This window comes from Vombatus ursinus, unplaced genomic scaffold, assembly GCF_900497805.2.
Source record: "Vombatus ursinus unplaced genomic scaffold, bare-nosed wombat genome assembly UNPS02006073.1, whole genome shotgun sequence".
NCBI lineage: Eukaryota > Metazoa > Chordata > Mammalia > Diprotodontia > Vombatidae > Vombatus > Vombatus ursinus.
Window position 1 is genome coordinate 1 of NW_020945851.1, and position 25,906 is coordinate 25,906.

Here is a 25,906-nt window from a genome sequence, read left to right on the forward strand (position 1 = left end):
TCCATCCATCCATCCATCCATCCATCCATCCATCCATCCATCCATCCGTCCGTCCATCCATCTCTCCCCCTTCCTCCATGAGTCCCAGTCTCTCTGTCTCTGTATCCCTCCCCCTCCCTCCTCTATGACACACTTACCAGATGTGCCCTGGCAAATACTATGGGAAGTCCAAAAGCAGAGACCACAATGCCAGTTGTGAGAAATATGGCGAGTTCCTTACAAGCATTGCTCATGGCATCTGTGTCATCCACTAACCTTCTGGCGATGCAATATGGAATAGGAGAAAGGATATAGAAAAACAGAACAAACAGGGGCCAGTATTGGCTGCAAAAAAAATAAAAAAAAAAAAGAGAGAGAGAGAGAGAATGAGGAAATCACTCAGGCTTCTGCTGTCCAAGTCCTTCGCTCCTCTAACATTACAACAACATTGACCTTTTCAAAGAACCAGAACTTGCCTTTCCTTAAAAGAGGCCTCTGCTGCTGCACGCAGCAGGCCAGCCTGTTTCATCTCTGCAATGCCCCCCACCCAGGATCACAACCAAGGAGGAGGCTTCTTGTTCGGATGCTAAAATCCGTGAGGCTTTTTACAGTCTCAACAACCAGGACTCCATGTCTTTATCCTCCACGACAAGTTACAAACGACAAGTTACAGAAGGCAAGGGAATTTTACAATAATAACAGAGCAGCTGAAGGGGACTGTCAGACTCTTCCCTGCCCCCCCCCAATGCAGAAGAAACCTCTCCCAGACCCAAGTCCCTGCTTCCAAGCGTGTTCTCCGAGGCCTTTCAAATACCTTCCACGTTTAGATAATGCTTGAGGGTTTGTAAGGTGCTTTCCTACAGACAACCCCGCGGGATCCAGTGGGATAAGGATGACCCCCATTTCACAGATAAGGAAACTGAAGCTCCGAGAAGGTGACATGCCTGTGATCACAGATCTCATGCCGACTCGGTGCCCTCCCAGGGTGTCTCTCTTTGCTGTTTTCCTTCTTTGCCTTGGTTAGCCTATGGACCCCTTCTCAGAATATTGTTTTTTTGAAATGCATAAAATAAAATAAAACACACAAGATTACAAAGAAAACCTAATGAAATATAGTTATCAAACATTTAAAAAACCAAAGCAAACCTAGGTTGGATGGCTGCCCTATGCACTATGCCATCTTTTCTCCTAGAGTCCCTAATTCGCCACCCTAAGGGTGCCCCTGGACACTGTTCTTGGAGCCTGAGGATCTGGGCATTTTTTCATTGTTTCTTTCTTCTTCCTCCCCAAGGGCCTGCCAGCCTAGATCCTCCTTACTGTGGCTCACATTCATCTAGCACTTTAAGGTCTGCAAAATTCTCCACCAAGAAATCCGTGGAAGAGGCAATGCACCAGGCATTAATTACATCTTTCGGACAAGGAAACTGAATCCTGTCACCACCCAGCTCCCAAATGTCTGATGCATCAGAAGCTAGATCCCCGGACCTGAAGGCCAGCACACCTCGCTCCTCTCAGCACATGACGCTGGATAAACCTCCTAGCTGGCTTTCCTCAGGCCAGCCCCTGTAGTCCATATGCCAGGGGGCCGGGACCCATTTTCACTTCACTCTTGGGCTCCACAACAACAGGGCCTTGGGGCTTCCTGCCTCACAAAGTAGAAACTCCTGATCTGGCCCAAACTTCCTGTCGGACTGACTTCCCACCACACTCCACAGAAAGCGTCTGTTCTAGTCCGACCAATTCCTTCCTGTGCCCCCAGCCCTTCCCCTCAACACCAAGCTTCTGTGTCTGTGCTGTTCCTCTTTATCTGAGATGCTCCCCACCCCCACCCCCACCCCCCTTCGGATTCTCTAGACTTCAGGGCTCAGTTTTCTCTTACTTAACTTCTCAAGCTCTCAGGGAGATCTCCCCTTACCAAACTCCAATACACTCTCACGAGTACTTGTCTCTGGAGTTACACACAGTGCGCGGCACGGTCTACCCCACAGACTGCGAGGCTGCATGGGGAATCTAGTTTTATTTTCTGTTGTTCCCTTGAGGCAATGGACAGATTGCTGGCTGGGGAGGGAGAGGGGCAGGAAAACCTGGAACCAAATCTCACCTCCAGCTGTGTGACCCCAGTCGAACACTGCACCTCGAGGTGCCCCAGAAACGATCTCAGACTAAGTACTGCAGCAGAGGCTGAGCTCTATCAGTGGACAGAGATGCCTGCTGGCAATCCCCATGCTCAGCCCCCCAACTGTCTCTCTTAGCACCAAGCACCTCATGGGCACCCAATCAACAATTGAATGGCTCCAATCACTGGAAATTCCAATGCAAATAAGGTTAAATGCCCATGGTTCCACCACCTTCCACATCAGAGGGTCACCTCCAACATGGCCAAGATCTGACACGAACAAGTGAGGCGCTGAGCACAGACGCTCAGTTCTGTGAGCTCTCATTTAGCTCTGACAGTGGAGAATCACCATGCTTACGGATTCCCCCCAAGGCCCCCTTCCGCTGCGGCCATTGGTGGTTCTGAGGCCTCCCATCGTGCCAGTGGGTGGCACTTCCTCCCATGGCATTCCTCACCCCTGGCCCGCTACCATTTTATGTAGGATTTCAGAGTCCGCCTGCTGAGCTCCAGATGTCACTGCTCCCTGCTGATGCCTCCAGTCCACCCCTAAGTGTCCTCCTCTTTGCCATGGTTAGGTGTTGGAAACATTTTCTTCCCTCGTCCTACTTTGAGCCCAGCCGTCCCAACACTTCTCAGCCTCCACAGAATCCAGAGGCCCTCGGCAGCCATGGAGTCCTGGCTCCAGCCCCGAAGAATCCTCTCCACCACACCCTACCAGTCACTGAGCAGCCTTGGGCTGCAGGTGCCCAAAGAGGGTGAATCCTCTCTCTTCTGCAGGAGCCCATCCCCTTGTGACTTCTTCCTGACATCGGGCCTAGTTCAGTCTTCTCACAACTTCCCCCCCGTATCTCCTGGTTCTGCCCTCTCGATACAAGCAGAACCAGCCGGATCCCGCTTCCATGTGGCAGTCACACATGCTCAAGGCCAGCTCTCATGGCCCCCTGAAATCTTCTTTTCTCCAGGTCAAATGTCCCCGCTTTCTTCAGCTAATTCTCCTAGAGCAAGTGACTCCATTTTCTTTTCCCTGGAGGTCCTCTGACAAACTCCCTCCGTTTCCTACTTGTGGCCCCTCATCTCAAGGCTCCCCAGCATCCCTCCTCACCCGCTCCTCTCCCTACCAACGATAATCTCTCACTTGGGCCTCAGACGGCATGCTCTCCTACCTCCTCTCTACAATGACCACCTTCTACCAGCCAAACGTCTCTTAATAATCTGTAATCTCCTGTCTCCACTGCCTCTTTCCCTACTACCTTTAAAAAAGATCACGTCTTGCCAGTCCTAAAAGGGTCACACAGGCTAGGGGTGAAAAATGGTTCCAGGTTTTCCTACCCCTCTATCCTCCCCAGATCTTGGCCAGTCCTTGGCCTTTTACACCCAAACTTGTCAACATCCCATTTCTGGTTTTGAGAATGGGTGAATGAGTAGACCCAAAGAGTGGCGATGACCGGGTCAAGGTCAACCTAGGAATTTCACTCTTAAGTACCCCAGAAATCTGTCTTTGGTCCTATTCTATTCACTATTATTATCAATAGTTTTCATAAAGGCACAGTTGGCATATTAGTCAGATCTACTTATGACACAAAGCTGAGTGGGAGAGCTAACGTGCTGGAGAAGAGAGGCAGGATCTCAAAGAATCTGGGCAACTTTACTGACGTGCTTCATTAAAGATACAACTTAGGTTTTTGTTTCTTTTGCTTTTTGGTGAGGCAGTCCGGCTTAAGTGACTTGCCTAGGGTCACACAGCTAGTAAACATCAAGTGTCTGAGGCTGGATATGAACTCAGGTCCTCCTGACTCCAAGGCCAGAGCTCTATTCACTGCGCCACCTAGCTACCCCCAACTTAGGTATTTTTAATGGGGATAAATGTAAAGCCTTATGCTTGGATTCAAAAAGTTAACTGTACGTTTGTATGAAAAGAGATTTAGGGGTTTTAGTGTATTACAAGCTTAATGTGACATGTTAGCCACAAGCTGATGTGATTTTTGGCCACAATGGGAAACAGCACATCCAGAATGACACAGGTGGTAATTCTCTTTGCCCTTGGCCCTAGTCAGGCCATCCTAGAATACTGTGTTCCACCCTGGTCGCACGATTAGGAAAGGGTCTACCAGGATGGTGAGAGGATCAGAGTTTCCCAAATCAGGATAGGTTAAGAAACCAGAGATGCTGGGCCCAGAGAAGAAGGCTCAGAGGGCCCATGGCAGCTTGGGAGCTCTCTTCCAAGCCTCTGGCAAAGGGATGTCACATGTCAGTGACTAGGCTCATTCTGTTTTGTGTTTGAGGGAAGAACCAGGAGCACTGGACGGCAATCGCAGAGGCTGACTGCAGGTTGAAGAAAACTCTGCGACCCATTAGGAGGCATCTCAGGAGGTGGTGGGCTCCTCCTCACTCTAGTTCTTGGAGTGAAGCCTGCATAACCATCTCTTGGGGCTGTAACTCTTACCTTTCCACCTGCCTATGCTCACCTCCTCCCCTGGAGGCGTTTCCTTCCCTCTTCCACACCAGCCAAGTTCACCTCTAACCTGTCTCACCTTCTGACCCCCCAGACGACTTTGCACCTTGACCCCTGAAGGCACCGACTCTCCTCCACTCTCATTTCAGCTCCCATTCCATTAGAACGTAAGCTCCTTGAGAGCAGACACATGCCTTTTTTTAATTGAAATTTTAAATTAATTTTTAGTTTTCAACATTTACTTTATAAGATATTGAGCTCTAAATTCCCCCCACCCCCCAAAGATGGCCTGCAATCTGTACAATCATTTTAAACATATTTCCACATAAGTCATGTTGTGAAAGAAGACAGAGACATTCTCTCTGCTTGTATCTGTACTCCCAGTGCTTGGCACACTGTGTTTATCTGTCTCTATCAACAGAGATTCCTGGTCTGGCAGGGGTTGGAAAAGATGACCGCTGGGAGACTTGGCTTCCAAACGCTCTGACACGGCGACTTGGGACGTTATTGCAAGACTTGACTTGGTTTGGTAACTTTTTACAGCCATTGTTATCCTGATCGGCACAAAGGCTGGGATGGAAAAGCAGAGCCTCTGATCCCCATGCCGAGGGGGGATATAATGGTTTGGTAGTGACTGTTTGGAGATCATTAAAACACTGTTTTTAAAGACAACCTTCAACATGACCAAAAAGAAAATGTTCATACATACTTGTATAATGGAAGGGCGCATCCAAGCATCAGAAACATGAGCCCAATTGCTCCCCCGAAGGACAAACTGATGAGAGCTGCAAGGCAAACACACAAGATAGAAATACTCATTCACTAAATTAAGTCACAGCTTCAACAGTACTATTATATGGCTGAACATACCCAGCTATACTATGAAAAGATAGAGGTTGTAACCTTGTAACTAAAACATTCTGCTTTTCTTTTGAAAAGGGGAGGGGGCATTAAAATGAGGCCACATATGGAACTGAGTCATCTAGTCTCCAAATGATGGTCTCGTGTAGTATTTTGAAAGATAAAGTATCGATTTTCAAAACCTTCACATCAAATCACCATATTCTTCAGTTCTGGTTTTCTATTCCAAACTCATTAAACTATGCATCTGAGTATAACAAATCTCAATGTCCTAGACTGAGGTTACTTACTGATACTTTGGATTTTTCTTAGTTAACTGGTGTGTGGGGGAAGGAGGAGAGGAGGGGAAAGGTTCTAGGTGAAGCAGGTTTAGCAAGAGTGATTGCTGGGGCAGCGAGGTGGCATAGTGGATAGAACACTGGCCCTGCAGCCAGGAGGACCTGAGTTCAAATCTGGCCTCAAATACCTGGCACTAGCTGTGTGGCCCTGGGAAAGTCACTTAACCCCACTGCCTAGCAAAAAAAGAAAAAAAAAGTGATTGCCAAAAAGAAACAACCCTAGACAAGCAAGAGAGTTTTCAAAGTAATGGAGATTGAATGAGACATTTTTATAAAAATAAGCAGAGAATCTGTTCTTTCTATTCTATTAAGTACACAGAAATGTTCTTGGGAGGGTACTTAAAAGAGAACTAGAGACTGATATGGCTAATGAATATTGATGAAAACAGTGTAAATAAAATTTCAGCAAAAAACCTCTAACAATATATTCCCCAAAGTATTCATAATGAGTGGGCTGGATTTTTCTCAGGAGTGGTTCAACACTAGGAAAACAATTAACATTACTAACAGTAACGCTGCCAACAATGGTTATTCCTCACTAAAGATAATCCCTCTCTGTGTGGTTTAGGCTGAATTTTTTCCTGCCTCCTCCTCTAGGATTCTCTTCTAGTAGTCAACTGATCTCTTTGAGTGACCTTCAATCTCTTTCTCCATTGGCTCTTCCCACTTCCTTTCTCTCACTTTCAAATATGATCAGGTCTCCCTAATCCTATGAAAAAAAGAAAAAAGAAAAAAAAAGCTTTTCTGCTCCCAATCAGATCTAGGGTATTCCAAAGAATTGACCTTGACTAAATTAATAGATGAAAAAAAAATCCATTGAAAAGGATGTCAGGGGACAGGTAGGTGGCACAGTGGATAGAGTATGGGCCCTGGAGTCAGGAAGACCTGAGTTCAAATCCAGCCTGAGACACTTATGAGTTGCACGACCCTGGGCAGGTCACTTAACCCTGATTATCTCAAAAAAAGAGTAATGTCAAGAGGCTCCTTAAAGATAGCAATCCAATGGCTTTTACATGTGTAATAAATAATACACACAGCTCAAGAAGACTTTTAATTTCTTTTTCTTTTTTGGTGAGGCAATTGGGATTAAGTGACTTGCCCAGAGTCACACAGCTAGTGAGTGTTATGTGTCTGAGGCCGCATTTGAACTCAGGTCCTCCTGACTCCAACGCCAGTGCTCTAATTTCTTTAATAGAATACTGTCAGACTGGACTCTGCATGATGTACCCTCATCATGTTATGGCTAAGGGGGGTAGGAAATGCACTCCCCAAGCCCCAGATTATATTGTCTGAAGATAAAAAGGGAGTTAAGTGTCTCAAGGCGGAAAGTGTCTCGCATTCACAATCAGTATTTGTGGATAATACTGGGTATCAGCACATTTCTTAAAGTATAACAGTATCACTTATCTACACTGTACTCAAAGCTCACAAAATTAGCAATTTTTACACAGGCACATCGCAGCTGATATTCTTTACTGGTTTCATGAAAGCCTGTCAGGCAAAACGGATGGACAGCAGCCACTGAGTTCTACAGTGACATTGTTACACAACAAAAAATTATCTGAATCCTAAGCTTTGGCTCTAACATGTTAATTATAGCACAGGAAAATGATGCTGGTTGGTGTACCTTTTACAGGGAATGGCTGTACAATCAGTCAGTCAGTCAGTCAATAAATATTTATTAAGCATATATATTAAGCGTATATGCGCCAAGCACAGTTCTAAGTACTAAGGCTACAAAAAGAGGTAAAAGACAGTCGCTGCCCTCAAAGAGCTTATAGTCTAATTCGGCTTGGGGGATATACTGCAGGCACACTACTACTTACAAACAAGCTATTGACAGGATAAATAGGGGATAATCAACAGAGGGAAAGCACTAGAATTACGGGGGTTTGGGGAAGGCTTTGGTAAAAGATGGGATTTTAGTTGGAAATCCAGGGTAGTGAGCAGGCAGCGTTGGGGAAGTAGGGCCTTTCAGGCATGGGGGACAGCCAGAGAGAATGGCCAGAGCCAAGAGATAACACCCAGGAGGCTGGTGTCACCAGATGGAAGAGTACAGGCTGGGGAGTAAGATGGGAGAAGCCCGCAAAGGTAAGGAGTAGGAGTGGACTCCGTTATGAAGAACTTGGAAGCGAAACAAAGCATTTTGCATTTGATCCTGGAGGCAACAGGGAGCCCCTGGAGGTTACTGTGTAGGATGGGGACGCCATGGTCAGACCTGTGCTTTAGGAAAACCACTTTAGGGGCTGGATAAAGGATGGACTGGAGCGGGGAAGAGAACTGAGGCAGCCAGCCCCCCTAGCAGCTACTGCACTGATCAAGGCGTGAGGTGCTGAGGGCCTGCATCAGGGTGGCGGCAGCGTCAGAGGAGAGAAGGGGTCACAGTCCAGCAGTCTGACAAAGGTGAACCCACAGGTCTTATGGGGCAACGTAACTGATAGCCACGTAAGCACAACAGCAAGGGGAAGCAGATCTGTCTGTCTTCTCACAAACTTGGCCAGAAGAAAACTTAAAACTGCTCTTTTTGAACATCCAAAAGCGACTGAGCCATTGAGCTAACGATGCATGGAGGCAATGACGACATGATCAAACCCTGCCGTGGAAGAAGGCATACTTAACCTATTTGATGAAGAGGTTTTTACTTCACATTCCATCCTTTCCACAAGCCTCAAGAAAAGAAAGAACTGCGTCTTCAAGATTTTATCTTCTGGCTGTTCAGTCATTTCATCAATCCGTGTCCTTGGGGTTTTCTTGGCAAAGATACTGGAGTGGTTTGCCATTTCCTTCCCCGGTAGCAAACTGAGGTTAAGTGACTTGCCCAAGGTTACACAGCTAGGAAATTTCTGAGGCTGGATTCAAACTCAGATCTCCCTGACTCCAAGCCCAGCCCTCTATCCACAGTGTCACTCTGCTGTCCTATCTCAGGAATTTGTTATTAATACCTGACAATCCAAATAGGATTTTCTTATGAGTACTCATGAAGTGCCTTAAACTCTAAGGTACTACCTCACACCTATCGGACTGGTTAATGACAGAAAAGGAACTTGACAAATGTTGGGAGGGGATGTGGGAAAATTGGGACACTAATGCATTGTTGGTAGAGTTGTGAAGTAGTCCAACCATTCTGGAGAGCAATTGGAACTATGCCCAAAAGGCTATAAAACTGTATAACCTTTGACCCAGCAATACTACTTCTAGGCCTGTACCTCAAAGAGCTCAAAGAAAAAGGAAAAGGATATATTTGTATAAGAAATATTTATAGCAGCTCTTTTTGTGGTGGCAAAGAATTGGAAACTGAGGGGAGAGCCATCAATTGGGGAATGGCTAAATAAGTTGTGGTATACGATTGTGATGGAATACTATTGTGCTATAAGAAATGATGAGCAGGATGCTTTCAGGAAAATCTGGAAAGACTCACATGAACTGACGCAAAGTAAAGTGAGCTGAACCAGAACACTGCACACAGTACATGGTATCATACGGAGATCAACTGTGAATGACTTAGCTATTCTCAGCAATACAATGATCTAAGATAATTCTGATGGACTTAGGATGAAAATGCCACCCAGCTCCAGAGGAAAGATCTGATGCTGACACAGGTGTTTAAAAAAACTTTCTTCTTTTTCTTTTTTTTTGGGGGGGGGGGAGGGTCTATACTTTCTTTCATAACATGACTAATATGGAAATGTTCTGCATGATTGCACATGTATAACCTGTATCAAATTGCCTGCCTTCTCAATGAGGGGACAGGAGAGGGAGAGAATTTGGAACTCAAAAATTTTAAAAATGAATGTTAAAATTTTTTTACATGTAAGTGGGGAAAAAAATAAAATATTTGAAAAAAAAAACCCACCCCCCATGGCATTTATTTTCATTATTACTATAAGATCACCTTGAGCTTATATAGTATCTTATCTACCAAGAAGGAAAAGGTTACCTTCACAACATTCCCAAAGGACAACCGATGAAACACAATAAACAGGTTAAAATATTTGCCTCAAAGGTCAGGAATCAAATTACTGTTTAAGGTAAGACAAAAAACCAGTTCTCCTAACTCTAATCAGTGTTCCTCCCGTTGGATGATCCAGAAACCCACAATGACCTTTTAAAGATTTCCTGGTCATTTAATAAATAACGAGCAGCCTATCTGATCTAGGAGTCCACTTGTCTGAGTAAGGGTTAGCTGCAGTTTAATGAGTCTCTTATCAGGAACGTAATACTGGATCTCATTTTCTGTCCCAAGGAAGCAATGCCACAGATTAGGGGTCCAATTCCTTATCATTTGATGTTTGCACGTACAAGACTAGTTCCAAGAAAAAAATTTTGTCACTAAAGCACAACACCGGATCATGCTGGGCACAAAATATTAAAACAAAACTATGCGTACAGAGTGTTAAAATTAAGCTCCTCTTCACCCTAAATTCCACAGAATCAAAGTGAGAAGTAATCTCACAGACCCGAGGGTCAAATCTGAATCTTCATTTTGTTTTGTTTGTTTAAAAATTATTTTAATTTATTTTTTTCAATTAACAAGGATTTTCTCTCTCTCCACTAATTGGAAAAAGAAGAAAACCCTGGTAAACAATATGTAGGGTTAAGTGAAATTTTTTTTTCCTATATTGACCATGGCCAAAACCATGTCTTTTATTCTGCACCATGAGTCCATTAATGCTGTCAGGTGGTGGGTAGCATGCTTCACTGGTCCTCTGCAATCATGGCTAGTCACTGTATTAATCAGAAGGAAAAAAATAAAACATTTATGATTTTTTAAAAAGTTCTAAAGTTGTTCAAAGCTGTTTGACTGTACAATATTGGTATTGTAAAAACTGTTCTGGTTCTGCTCACTTAGGTTTCTTTGACATCCTTTCTTATGATGAAATAGTATTCCATTATATTCATGTGGCATAATTTAGTCACTCATTCCCCAATTGATGGGCATCCTCTCAGTGCCCAGGTCTTTGTCACTTCCAAAAGGGCTGCTACAAATGTTTTTGTACCTATGGGTCCTTTTCCTTTTTCCTGTGCTCTCTTTACCTGGGTCAAAGGGTACACAGTCTGGTGACTTTGGGTATGTGGCTCCAAATTACTTTCCATAATCACACAGCTCTCCCAACTGCGCAGTCCTTCCAATAATTGTCATTTTCCTTTTTGGGGCATCTTTAACCATCTGATGAGTGTGAAGTAGAGTCCCAGAATGACTTTGTTTCCTCAATTATTAGTGATTTGGAACATTTTTTCATATATCCATAAATCCATAGCTTGGATTTCCTTTGAAAACTATTTTATCCTTTGATCACTAGTCTATTACGCAGGGGCTCTTACTTTTAAAAATTTGTATCAGTTCTTTATATAAAGGAAATGAAATCTTTATTAGAGAAACTGACTGCAAAGACTTTTTTTTCCCAGCTACCCTTCTAACTTTAACTTTAAACTGGTTTCATTTGTGCAAAAACTTTTATGTAATATTATCATAAATTGTATGTAATCAATAGTTTCCATTTCATCCTCTGTGATCATCTTACTTGATTAGGAAATCTTCCGCTGTCTATAGATTTGAAGGGAAGATTTTCCCTGGTATTTCTCGTTTACAATGTGACCTTTTACATCTAAGTTCTATACAAGGCAGGTAGGCGGTGGTGGTGCAATGGACAGAGCACTGGGCCTGGAGATAGGAAAACCTGAATTAAAATCCAGTTCCAGATGCTTATGAGCTGTGTGACTTTGGTTAAGTCACATAACCCATTTGCCTCAGTTTCCTTATCTGTACAATTAAGATGATAATAGCACCTACTTTATAGGGATATTATGAAGATAATGAGATTTACAAAATACTTTGCAAATATTCAAGTGTTAACATAAATACTAGCTATTAATGTTATTATGCAGTATCCATTTGGAGTTTGTCTTGGTATGTGACATACAAGTGGTAGGTCTAAATCTAATTTTTGCCAGACCGCTTTCTATTTTTCCCATAAGTCTTTGCTAAATGAGTCCTTACCCCAGGAATTGGGGTTTCTGGGTTTACCAAACATTACGATATTTTTTGCTTACTTCTATTATGTTGTATACCTAATCTATTTCATTGATCTGTTTTTATCAGTAACACATATTTCTGATGATTAATGCTTTGTATTACAGCTTGAGATGTGGTACTATCAGACCCTTTTCCTTCATACTTAAAAAATGCCTTGAGATACTTGGCCTTTCTGTCTCCCCTCAAATGAATTTCACCACTTTTTTCTAGCTCTCAGTAATTCTTTGGTAGTTTTACTGGTATGACACTGGATAAGTAAATTTAGGTAGTGGTTTTTTTTTTCTTTATTATACTGGCTTGACCTACTTATGAGAAATCAATATTTCTTTTTATTTCTAGGAAGTATTTTGCAGCATTTTATATTGTTCCTATCTGTTTTAGTAAATGGAAAAGTAGTATTTCTCTACTTAGGCCTGCCTTTATTTTCATAAAGAATGATTTGTGGTGTTTATATAGCTCCTGCATGTGTCTTGGTAAGTAAATCCCCAAGTATTTTACATATTCTGTAGGTAGACTTTCTTTATCTCTTCTTGCTAAATTTTGTTAATATACAGAAATGCCAATTTATGTGGAATTATTTTATTATCCTGTAACTTTAAAGTTATTACATTAATTAATTTGGAATCTTCTTTACAATGTGATAACTAAGCAACTGTTTCCAAACCTCCAGTGAAAGTGAAAAGACCTTCTGCTAAGGCAGGCAGCATCCATTCCAATTGTGGAGCTGTTAATTCTTTGTCGAGTCTGAAGTCTCTCTGTGTAACTCCCACCTGTGGTCCCCACTTGTGCCCTGTGGAGTCAAGGCTACCACTGATGACAGGTGACGGCAGCTATCACATTGATGAGAATCGCTTAGCACATGGTAGATGTTCAGTAAATGCTTATTCTTTCCCTCCTGTTTACCTGACTCTGCATCAGCTCACACAAGTCTTTGCAGGTTTCTCTGCAACTGACCTTTCTGTCATTTGTTATCATACTAAAGTATTCCATTACATTCTATGGCATAAACTGGCCCATCCTTCCAAACTTGATGGGCACCCCCTTAGTTTCCTGTTCTTTGCCATTACAAAAAGAGCTGTTAGAGATGTCTTTGTAGGGGCAGCTAGGTGGCGCAGTGGACAGAGCACCAGCCCTGGAGTCAGGAGGACCTGAGGTCAAATTCTGCCTCAGACACTTGACACTTACTAGCTGTGTGACTCTGGGCAAGTCACTTAATCCCACTGCCTGGGAAAAAAGCATCTTTGTACTTGGGTCCTTCTCCTCTTTCTTTGACCTCTCTGGGTTACAAGACCTAGTAGTGGTTATCTCTGCAGAGTTTAGTAACATGTGGGGCATTGTTCCAAGTAGTTTTCTACAGCAGCTGGACCAATTCCCAGCTCCACCAACATGCAAGCCTTTCTGACAACTGTCATCTTGCTTTTCTGTCACTTTGCCAAGCAAGTGGGAATGAGGTGTGATTTCAGAACTGCCTTCATCTGCACATCTCTAGTTACTAGGGATTTGGAGGGTTTTGTTTTCATATGGTTGTTGGAAGCTTGGATTTCTTCCTCTGAAAACTGCCTGCTCATATACTTTGACCATTTCTCTACTGGGGAATGGCTCCTGTTCTTATAAATCTGAATCCATTCCTTAAATATAGTCTCTTCTGCAGACTCAACCTTCCCAGTTTCTTCCACTTATCTTCAGACAGAATACTCGTTTTTGTTTTTGTTTTGTTTTTGTTTTTTTGCTTTATGGTGAGGCGATTGGGGTTAAGCGACTTGCCCAGGGTCACACAGCTAGTAAGTGACCTTAAGTGTCTGAGCAGACAGAATACTCGTAAGGACTCTCCCCAGCTAACTGCTGGTCACCCTCCAGCTTGTCAAGGCTCTCTTAAAATGGAGCAGGTGAAGAAAGTACAATCGTCCAGAAGCGTTGGCCAACAAGGGGAGACCTCACTTGTTCTGGATGTTAGGCCTGTGTTCACACAGCCCAAGACCATCAGCTGTCTCTGCCAGCCTGCCATGTAACACAGTTAACTCAACTCCTCAAATCACTGTCACAAGAAACTTGTCTAGCCAGGCTTCCTCTATTCACACCTATAAAAGTTTGATTTCTGAATCTAATACAATGCATTTCGACACTTCACAGCATAACCTGCATTTGTTAAAAAAAAAAAATTTATCACTGTCATTGAATTTGAATTTTAGCATCACTATAGACTCAAGAAAATCCAATTATTCTGATTGCTGAGGAATTTCCCTTCCCCAAGATGTGTACTGCAGTATTCACCACTTAAGTGTAAAGCAAATGCTTCATAGTGTGCCATAAGAGTAGTGACACAAGACTTGGCCAGTTAAACCAGCTTCATTACAGCCTGTACGGCCCCCAATCATCATATTCACTAATGAAAAAAGCTCTGAAAAAATTGCTTTGAGTGCCCAACTCCATCCACCTAAACACTCTCTCCACTCATGTGTTCTTTTTACATCACTTGGCCACCATCACTAAGGAAGATGAATGTGACCTGCCATGGCTTAAAAAAAAAATCACGTCATCAAGTATTTATCAGGCACCTACTATGTGCCAAGCTAACCTCGACATCAAAAAGCATCAAACGAGCCTTTCTTCGGGTTAGGCTGCTTTGCCACGTGCCATCCTCAAAGGCCACTGAGCTTGGGAAAGCCTGCCAGAGCTTGCATATCATCGGCATAGCCTTTGAGAACCCAAGGTCATCTTCATTCCTCAATGTGGGGTTACCTGAAGTAGGAATTTAGAGGAGGTTGAAACATTAAAGTCTCCAAATTTACAAAGGGATTAAGTGTGGACCGAATGGACAGCAAGCTGAACCAATGGACGCGAGCTCTACTCCTGGCTGTGCCTTTCCATGTAACCTTACAAGCTGCTCAACTCCTGGGTCTGAAGTTTCTGAATGTGTGAAATGAAGGGAGTGGCCTGAATGGTCAGTCTCCAAATGCCCATTCTAGAGTCCAACATATTTCTGGGGTCCTAATCCCCTACTGGTATCTTCTCTACATCACCTTCATTTCCAAATATCCCTCCACCCCCAACTATATAGCCATCCATTCCGTGTGACAAAGTGCCCAAAGAGAGTAAAAAGCTGTGTGGTAATATACCAGCAGAGCCTGCCAGTGAAGCACACAACGTTCCACCCCCAGAGGTGCTCAGCTTTCTGATGAAAGGAGGCGCACTCTCACCTCTTTTCTGAAGACAAGCTTGGTCATTGTAAGTTCAGAGTTTATCTTTATTTCCCCCTTTATATCACCCTTGTCATAGTTTACACGGTTTTCCTGGTTCTGTTTACTTCCCTGTGCCTCAGTCTACACGACTGCCTACGTTGCTGTTAATTCTTCCCATCCACTTTCTTACAGCATGATAACATTTCATTACACTGCTGACCAGTTTGCTCAGCCCTGCTCTCATCACCGGGCATTCACCTGGTTTCTTCATTTTGAATGTCACAGCACCAACTGAGATGGGCATTTTTCATCTCAGGCAAATCTGTGCTGCTGTATCTCACCTGCTTCTGCTCTCTTCAGGCACACGAACAAATCCAACATGTTATTTTCAAAGCAGTCCCACTTATCTTTGATCTCCTGTTTCCAGTTTCCTGTTCTAAATATTTTGGTGTATGCATGGAATCTAGTTTTCTTTCCCTGACCTACCTGAGACACACGGCTAGCAGGGTCATCCTTGGATTGAGGGGTATGAAGAACACATTTTTTAAATTAAATTTTATTTTTAAAAATTATAAAGCATTTTTTTCTTCCTCCCATCTTCCCACCTCTACTAAAAATTAGAAAAGAAAAACAAAACTCATGTAACAAATAAGTAAAGTCAGGAAAACACAAATACCCACGTCTGGCCATGTCTGGAAATGTGGCTCAGTTTGCATATGGCTCAATTCTCTGCCAGGAGGGGGACAGCATTCTGGACATTTCTCCTCATTGCAGCCCATTATTCTAAGAGGGAAATGTAACTAAGGACTTAAAACTAGTCTTGTGCATAATCTCTACATGCATAATAAATTAACCTTTTTAATATTCTATTCAATAAGCACTGGCCTGCTACATACCATGCACCGTGCTAGGCAACCAAGGCACAGAGACAAAGACAGGCCCTGCCCTCCAGGCAAAGTTTACCAAATATTCTCCCTCCAAGAACTAGGTCAAGCAGGTAGCAGAAGCTATTTGTTTCTCCATGTAATTAAGGAGGAAACTAGGGGTGGGGGCGAGTGGCCTAGCAAGTTGAGGTGCTCAGCTGTGAAGGCAGTCAGGCTCCTGCCTCCATGGCATGTACTTTCCCCTAAATCATGGGTGCCTTGGTGTCTACAGAGCCACTTGTAACAAGGAATCTCTGTTCTCCTCGAGGGTCCTTGACGTGTCCTGTGTAGACCCTGCAGCGAGCGCACAGATGACTTAGCACAGAGGTGAGCTGAGCACAGTCCCCACTCACTCCATTCGCTCTCCCTTTCCCTTACACACAACGGTGACCACGGCCAATGCCTCCAATGGCCCAGCTCACCCAGGACTCCTTGAAGCTGGAGAGGGCTGACCACCCCCATGAACCCTGGAAGGCTTCTGGAGGGGGAGCTGGGGGCAAGGGAGGTGGATGGGAATGAAGTAAGGTTTATTATGGGGCAAAATCACCCTGAAAGTAAGAGAGAGAGAGAGTGTGAGTGTGTGTGCACTTAAATCAGGCTGAACGATATCACAAACACACACTTGCTGACTGAGTTGTGCTCCTCGTAGACACCTGGGATTCAGGCGGGGCAGCGTGCTCTTCCCTTCCACCTAGAACCGGCAGTTGCTGCCTGTATTATACCTAGAGTGGAACAAGCTTCCACGGGCATTGACCTCGGGGCCAGAGCTGGCTACGAACCCTCTCGTTTCTGGTTTTCACGGCGCCGTTCTGGGGCTGGCTCTCCTCCAGCTGTCGCACTGACCTTGCACAACCCAAGCCTTGTTCCTCATGGGCAGCTAGAATCCTGGGTTGTCCTGGGACCCTGCCTGCCTGTTCCCTTTCCATTCTCTGTGATCTCATCTGTTCCCATGGATTCACAGAATCAGAGAACGTGAGTAATGGAGGGACAGCTGAGGTCACACAGTTCAGCCTATAGATGAAAGGAACCAGCACTACCGCATTCCTCCCCAGAGGTCTGTCTCTAAGAAGGAGCCCACCCACCACCCTCAGAGGCCGCTCATTTCCTTCTGGGACAGTTCCAATTAGCAGCAAGGTCTCCAGACATTAGGCCTAAATTTGCTTTTAATTCACTGTTCCCATCCAACAACCCTAATCTCTCCTCCACATGACAGATCTTCAAACATCTGAACACAGATATCACGATACCTTTGGTTGTTTCTTGAAGACTCCAAGGTAGGTGCCAGAGATAGAGTGACCTGAGTTCAGATACTTACCAGCTATGTGATCTTGGGACAGTCATTAGCATCTGTCTGATTCAGTTTCTTCAAGTGTAAAATGGAAATAATAACAGCACCTATCTTGTAGGTGCTTGGCACAAAGTGGGTACTCTATAGACAAATGCTTATTTCCTCCCTTTCTCCTCCCCCCTTCCAGGAGAAGCAAACTTGGTTTCTTCAAATGATCTTCACATGCCATGGACTTGAGGCTCCCCCCATTCTGGCTGCTACTCTCTGGCCACCTTCCAATTTCTTTATTTTGACACTTTCCAATTTACCAATGTGCTTCAGAAAGCATGGATCCCAAACACAATACTCCAGATGAGGTCTGATAAGAGCAAAGTACAGCAGGACTTCTCTGCTTGGAAACTGCCTCTCAGCAGCTCACGATGGAATGAGCTGTTTTTGGTTGCCACATTCCACTACTGACTCGCTAAGCTTGCAGTCCACTAAAACCCCCAGATCTTTTCAAACTGTTGTCTAACCCTTAGTAGGAACAAACTGGGCCAACACATCGCCTGCCTGGCCTTCATGCCAGGGCCATGATCCAGCCTTACATCCAATCATCCAGCCAGGCCACTTCATCTCCTCAGGTCTCTGCCCATCAGGTATCCCACCCTCCAACTTCTCTAGAAAACAACACCCCTCTTCCCGGTAAGTCATCATTCCCCTAGATGGGCTGCTGTCCCTTATCAGAATCTAAGCTCCTCGAGGGCAGAGACTTAAAAACAAAAACAAACCAAAAATCCCACAGATACTTAGCACAGTGGCCCCGACCTTATACTTATGAAATTGATTTTTTGGCCCAAATCTAAGACTTTACATTTATTCCTACTGAATTTCATTTTGTGAGATTCAGCTCAATGCTCTAGCTTGTCCCTTCTTTTTGAATCCTAGCCCCGTTATCTACGGTGTGAGTTATTCCTCTCAACGTTGGGTCACCTACAAATCTGAGGAATAGATAGCTGAGGACCACGCACAGACGCCTGGGCAGCTTCACACTGACATTTTTTTTTAATAGTTGCAATCAATTTATTAAAAGAAATGATTGGTTAGGCATCTGCAATGGTGACTTCAACTTCTACACCTGGTTCAATGCTGATAGACACGATCTGTTTAACAATTTCAGAAGGACTGTGCAAATCAATAAGGCATTTGTGGATTCTCATCTGGAACTGATCCCAAGTCTTTGAACCTTCACTTCAAGGAGTTTATCTAGTTGTGATTCGAAGTGTCTTAGTGGGCATTCGAACAGGTCCCTTCACTTTCAAGTTCTTTTCTTTGGCTCCTCTAATTAGGTCAGCACACACTTTCTCGAGGGATTTCACATCTCGGCTGGTGAGGGTGATCCGGATCCTGTGAATGGCCGTTTCGGGCTCCACAAGGGTCACGCTGGTGTCTTTGAATGCCATGGCAGTGTAGTGGCTCCTGACTTACTTATTCCTCGGTGAGAGCGAACAGCAGCGAGTCAGGAGGAGGAGAGGCAGCGACTGCCAGCTCCGCACGGCCGCGGCGGCAATACTTTCACCGAAGAGCTTCACATTGCCATGTTACCACTATGAGTCCGGTCAATCAAACGGTTCTGACTGGACTTACCTGTATTAGTATCTGATCCAACGATCTTCATCTTCTCCATCAGACTAGCAGAAGAGAAACAACAACAAATTTCACCAAATCGGCCGCTAGGTGGTGCAGTGGATGGAGCACCAGGCCCACAGTCAGGAACTCTTCTACCTCAGTTCAAATCTGGCCTCACACCACACTACCCGTGTGACCCTGGGCAAGTCACTTAGCCCTATTGGCTTCAGTTTCCTCATCCGTAAAATGAACTGAAGAAGGAAATGGCAAAGTGCTCCAGTATCTTTGTCAAGAAAACTCCCGATGGAGTCATGAAGGGTTGGATACGACTGGAAAATGACTAGATAATATCATTCTATCAAAAGCTTTTCTAACATATAAACTATATCCACATTATTCCCCTCATTTGCTAGTCCAGTAATCCTGTCAAAATAGGAAATGGAGCTAGTCTGGAACTGCCTGTTCTTGATGAAGCCTGGACAGCGCTCTGTGATCGCTGCTTCTATTTCTAGAAGTTCCCTAACCATCTCTCTAATGATCTACTTCAGAATTTCCTCTGAAATGGAAATCAAGCTCACTGGCGCCTATGTTGCAGATTCCGTTCTCTTCCTTTTTTGAGGAAAATCAAGGCATTTGCCCTTCTCCAAGCTTATGGCACCTCTCCTATCTTCTACATAACCTGTACTCAGAGAACTCTCAAATGAACACGTCCAGTCATCATCACTCTTAAGACCACATCCAGCTGGATATCCTTCTCCAACTCTATGTCACTATCCTTCCACCCAAACCTAGCCTTCCTACTAACTTCCCGAGGCTGGCACTTCCATCATCCAGGCTGGTAACCTAGGGGGCCCTCCTTGACTCTTCTCTCTCAGCTCCCCAGAGCCAAGAATTGCAAAGTCTTGTCAATTCTACAGCCTCAACATCTCTCCCATCTATCCCTGCTACTATTCCCATTGCCCTCATCGGCTCTCTCCTGGGCTATTTGTGATAACCTCCCAGAGTCTCTCCTCCCTTCTCTCCAATTCATCCTGCCCATGGCTGCCAGTGGATAACCCTAAAGCACTGTTGACCATGTCACTGCTCTGCTCAAGAAGCTTCAGTGGCTCCCAACTGCCTTTAGAAAAAACATACAAGCTCCATACTCTGGCTCCAGACTGTCTGTCAGGGCTGATGAGATAGTTCCTGCATCTCAGTGTGCTCCTGGCCATCTGACCCCCTTGCTCTTCCCCATACAGGCTACAGTACAGCCAAATTCTGTTTGTTTCTAGGTTACACAACTTTGAAAATAACTCCAATTATATTCCTCCCATCAAATTACTTTACAAAAGTAAAAAATAAAATCTAAAAAGCTTAGGTGTCATATCAAAGTTCTTGAATGTGAAAGTGAGGGTGTGTCAGCATTGTAAAATATAATAAGACCTACCCAAGGAGTTTCGTTTCACCTTCCTGCCTCCATTACTTCGCAGGCTGTCCCCACGTCTGCTTATTTCCCCTCTTCCCCTTCCCTTTTTGGAATCCCTATTGCTCCCTCCCAGGCCAAGCTCAAAGGGCACCCACCCCAAGAGGCCTTTCCTGATGTGCCCAGGCAGTCTTCCTCCTGATATCCCCTTCCCTACCCTCACCGTCCCAGGTGTATTCTGCAGGTTAGACACTTTGTCCACTGGGCCCATGGTGTATCACTCCTGGGAAGCCTGTGGAGGGCAGGAGCTGACTCAGTTGTACTTGTATTGGCAGGGCACAGCAGCTCCTGGCACGAAGTAGACTAACGTATGAGAACCAGCCAAGGCAAAACTAGACAAAGCGGACACAAAACTCAACGAGTAAGACGATATGGAGCCATGTCAGCGTATGGACAGAAACAACTGATGCTAACCCGCCCTACCATGTCATAGAACCCAAGGCCACAGTTCTAGGTAGACCTTTTTGTTCTTTGGAGAATGAAATGTTCGCTGGTGAGCCAAATACCAAATAGGGCGAAAGGACACCAATACAAATCTCTCCTTTTTAAAGCTCATGAGCACCAATGTATTCTAGGTACAGTACAATAACCAGCATTGATAATGATGGCTTTCAGTAAATACAAGGTTCAATTCTGCTTGGTATACTGTTTAAGAAGTCAGAAAAGCGTATTATCTAATAGTTCCATGCAAAATGGCTAAAATTGTAGCAAATTCAAGAGTAAACTGGAATAAATTCACTTATCTAAACACGAGATCTCCATTTCGCTGGATAAGTAACAGATTCCTGTAAAAACATCAGAAAGGTTTGCCAAAATTGTACTTTATCTCAAGGTCGGCATGAACTAGGTAACTTGGCTGACGGTGAATCAACATTTATACGTTGCCTTGCAACACACTAACACTATATGCTAATATAATATGCTAATAGACCACACTAGCAATGTATCTGCATAAATGTAGATGTGACTGGTCTACTTCTGAAGCGTCTACCTAGACTAGGGTTGGAATGGAAAAATTACACAACATCTGGAGATGATGGACCGATGAGATGAGCACCGGAGGATTCGGTGGCAATTTGTTGACTTATCAAAACTGGAAATCTGACTCAGCACAAAAGTCAATGCCTTCTCCCAACAACAGGAAGCGTGCAAAGTGTCCGGTAACCTTAGCTCTTCTGATCCTCACCACAACCCTGGGAGGCAGGCGCTATTGTTAGCGTTAACCCCACTCTACACAGGAGGAAACTGAGGCTGGGAGAAATCAGGTGACTTGCCCAGTGACCCCCCGCTGGCAAGCAAGCCCCTCACCCCTCTCTCCACAGCTGAATTTCCTGGGAGGGGGGCACCTGAGATCCGCACAGCGCGGGCTGGGGAGCACTGCTGTTTCCATGACTCTGTTTTCTTCGGAAATAACTGCACTGTGGTTAAACCTTGGCAGGGACGCTTCGCTAAGACATCAAAGGAAGCTGCCACAACCGAACGCTCCTCCCCGCCCCGCCCGGGGCTCCCCTCTCCCTGGCACAGCAGCTCCAGGAGGGGACACCAGCAGCACGATCCTGGCCGTCCCCAGGACACCACGGGAGGCGAGCGCAGTCACACTGCCCGGGCACTGCTCACCGCCCCCGCCCCCGCCCCCACGTCACTCCCAAACCCTCGGACCCGCGCCCGTGCCCGCACGGCTGGATCGGACCCAGCGGGAGGCCGGAGACCCCCCAGGGCGGAGCACAGGAGGGAAGGGGCAGCGCTCGTGCCCGCTCGAGGGGACGGGACGGGGCGCGATCCGGACCAACCCCCATTCGGGTGCCCTCAGTGGGGGCGGGGCGGGGCTGACCGGAGGAGGAAACTGAGGCTGGCAGCGCACGCGCGGAGGCCAGTCACGTTCCTGGGAACCTCAAGTTCCCTGAACTTCTCGCGAGGGAACGGGCGCAGAGAGGGGTGAGCAGAGGGGAGGGGCAGGGCATTTAGGAGGCACCTACTGTGTGCCAGGCACGTGCTGAGCGCTTTACAAAGATCATCTCATTTAGGGAACGGAGAAATGAGGGGAGGCAGCGACACCAGGCTTGCGGGGGGAGCTCCACGGGAAAGGGGGGGGCACGCGACATCCAGGCGGGGGGAGCGACATGGAGGTGGGGGGGAGGGAAGAGGTAGAAAAATGAGGCGGGGCTGGAGGAGGCCGAGGCCCCCGCCCCTCCCGGCCGCCCTGTCACCCCGAGCCCGCAGCTCCTCCGTCGCCTGCCCGGCAGAGCCGCTCGCCGGCCCCCTCACCTTTGATGCCGGCCATGGCGGCGCCGACGCCCCGAGAGCCTCCACGCAGTCACCACACAACCAGGCAGACAACAACCGGAAGTGCCCGACACAGCACTTCCGCCGGCCGGGTGGGAGCGGGGCGGTGGGACGTGTGGACGTCAGGGCGGCGCGCTCCGCCTCCGCTCCCGCTCTCAAGTTGTGATTGGGCGGTCAACCTCGGGCCCCGCCTCCAGACCCGCCCTCGCCCCGCCCCGCCTCTGGCTCTACACCTGTTCTTAAAGGAGCCGCGGGAAAGCTCTGAGAGCGTAGCACACCTCCCACTCAGTGCTCCCCCACGCACCCGCACGCTGGCACTAAATCCGCTAGGGCGTCCCCTGGTTCGGCCTACCCTCCAGTGTTTATGTCCACCTGGCGCAGGACCACTCGTTTATTCATGCCTTGGCTCATTCCCTCTCTCACTTATCCATCCCTCAATCATGCCAGAGGAAAGGTCTTTCCAGCCTTTGGAGTAGGAAGGCTCGGGTTTGAAGCCCACCCTTGATACTTACTGTGTGACCCAGGGTAGGTCATTGCCCCTCGCTGGCCTTCGTTTTATTCATCTAGAAAGGATAGAGTGCTGGACTTGGTGTCAGGAAGACCAGTGCAAATACAGCCTCAGACCCTGGCTAGAATGGATGAATGACCCTGGACAAGTATCTTAACGGCTCTCTGTGCCTCAGTTTCCTCATCTGTAAAATGGAGATGATAAAAGCACCTACCTTCTAGAACTGTTGTGCAGATCAAATGAGATAAACTATGTCACGCAACGTTATTTTGCTTTGCAAAACCTTAAAATACTATCTACATGCTAGTTATTATTTAATGTGAGTGTATATGTACACTCAATAAACTTCAAAGTCCTTTTCACTTGTTTTAACAATCCTTTAACTTGGTGTGCATAACCTTGTCTGCATCATAGCTCTCTTTAGCTGCAGTCTGGTAAAGCCTATACTCCCCTCCTCAGAATCATGTTTTAATGATAATAAAAATAATAAATATTATAAATAAATATAATATACATTATAATAAAATTATAAATAATAATAAATAAATAATAAAATAAAATCCATATAATTCCAAAGGAAACTGATTACATTGAAATACTGTTATCAAAAGATTTTTTAAAAAAAGTTCACAGGCCCCAGGTTGACCCCCCCACTCCAATTTAACTGACCCCTAGAAAAGGGGAGGAGATACAAGCCCCAGAAGACAAGAGAGCCAACTTCATTCCTGGGGGGGAACCTCTATGTAGATAAATTGATTAGGAGTAAGAGGGGCAAAGGAAAAGCTCCCCAAACAGTGTCTGAGGAGGAAAGAAATACGTTCACAGTTGGAGTGATCAGAGAAGGTTTCCCAGAGAAAACACCTGAGTTTTCTGGAGGATTCTGAAAGGTGAGGATGGAAAAGCAGTGCCTTCTAATGCATGGGAGAAGAGGGTGCCTGACAAGCATCAGCTCATCCTGTGTGTCAGGTACTGTGTAAGACACTGGAGCTCGTAGTGCACCAAGGGCTCATGGAGCATGCTTGGATTGGCTGTACCTGGTGGGTTATATGGAGCCTTTGCAGGTATTTCCTGCTTATCAGTCCACTGCATGAAATCCTATTTCTGACCAGGGATGATTCAGGGGCTTTGCAATGGGTGATGAAAAGTTCTCTAATTAGCTGCTGAGCTGGACCTCAGGCCATCTGCTAAAGGAGGCGTGTGCCTCTCCATTTGCTCTGCTGTGAGCTGCCTCCCAAGAGTCTAGTGAGAAAAAGGCAGCTAGCCCCAATCCCCTTCCTGACCACCATGTGTCCACGAACACATGGCAGCTTCTGTTTATTCTTTCCTTATCCCAGGTAAACTAGCATCCAAATTGGAATTGTCAAGGGTTCTTGGGAATGCCGAGAGGGCTGGTGATCACGGGGAGCTGGCGAGGCAGTAGCTGATGGCTAGGGAATCACTCACATACAGAGTGGAGATATATACTGGAGTTAGATGAACTATGGACAGATACCAATAGAGAAAAGGCATCCCAAGGCAACATGACCCTTTGTGGCAGAGACAAGTGCTGGACAGGAACTCAAAAAGGCACAGATCTTCAGATCCTAGCCGAACTGTTTGCCTAACGGACAGCAGCATCCTAAGGAAGCTCTCTATGAAGAGACAAATAGATTTCCAGTGCTAGGAGTTATAAGGTGTCCCTTTGCCATGCTGTTTGCCTCACTGTCATCATACTCTCAGTTAAGGCCACCACTCCCATGAACCTGTGTGTATTTGTCAGACAGAGTGCCCTAGAGGTTTTTTTTTTTGTGGTGGGGGGAGTGTGTGTGGTGAAGCACGTTTTGTCCCTGCTATTTTTTACTATACCACCTGTAGCTTTGCTGCAAGCTAATTGTTTATTGGCTGATTTTTGGTGGGGAGCACACCAGTTGGGGCTTGGGAGTGATAGTAGTAGCCACCAGTATGACTAGTCCTAGAATCTAAGGTAGCAGTTGCCCCTCGGAGATCCAACCTACGAGTGCAAATTTTGTATAATATACTCTCTGGTGCTAGCTATTCAGACTGCCTTTTTCTAGCTTTCTTCCTCCCTTGAGATCTCCTAGAAAGAGTTCTCCAGGTCACTGCCTTCACTTCCTCACCAATTTACATTACACAAAAGTTGAAAGTCCCTGCCCACTGGGAGCTCACCTTCTCTGCTGAGCTTATCATGTCAATAGTACATTCCAGTGGAGATGTCCAAAAGATTCAGGACCTGGATTTTAGGAAAGAAATTAAAGTTGGAAATCTAGATTATGGAGTCTTTCTTATGTGTAGAGATGACAGTTAAAGCCAAGAAAGCTGATGAGACCAATCAATATGTGTTAGTATTCCTCAATAGGTATGGATTAGTATTTATCAATATGCATGTATTACTACTGCCCAGGGAGAAAGGTTAGAGAAGGAAGAAAAGAGAGTCAGGCCGGAGCCTTGGGGAGTGCCATCCATAAGGAGGGGGTGGGTGATGGCGCAGTAACAGAGAAGGAGCAATTCGATAGGCAGGCAGGCCGGCCTACAGGAGAGCCAGTAGAGTCAGGGCAGCCAACGGAGGAACAAAGCGTGCCCGGCCAGGTGAAGACTTTCGGAGATGGGAGATGAGGACTGGGAAATGATCGTCAGGGCTCGCAGTAAAGCGCAGCCTTTGTGTCCGACGCTACGGCCCCGGAGGAGAGCCCTGCTGGACCTCACGTCCTTCTCGCCTCTGCTTCTCTGCCCCACCCACGCGAAACTGGAAGTTAGGCTTGAGATGTAGATTGGTGAGGAAGTGGAGGCAGGGGCCGTGGAGAGCTCTTTCCAGGAGGTCTCGAGGGAGGAGGAAAGATACAAGAAGGAAAGATACAAGAAGGAAAGATACAAGAAG

At 45.7% G+C, this 25,906-nt stretch overlaps 1 protein-coding gene and 1 pseudogene across 1 annotated transcript; both read right to left on the reverse strand.

The window, feature by feature from the left end:
• Nucleotides 1–111: 111 nt before the first annotated feature.
• LOC114032938 (leptin receptor overlapping transcript-like 1) lies at nucleotides 112–22,601 on the reverse strand. Its single transcript, XM_027848396.1, has 3 exons — nucleotides 22,506–22,601; nucleotides 5,257–5,332; nucleotides 112–324 (listed from the first exon to the last, which is right to left on the reverse strand). The coding sequence occupies exons 1-3, from the start codon at nucleotides 22,519–22,521 to the stop codon at nucleotides 123–125; spliced, it is 294 nt and encodes a 97-aa protein (XP_027704197.1). The 5' UTR covers nucleotides 22,522–22,601; the 3' UTR covers nucleotides 112–122.
• On the reverse strand, nucleotides 18,196–18,819 carry LOC114032937 (annotated as a pseudogene).
• Nucleotides 22,602–25,906: the final 3,305 nt, after the last annotated feature.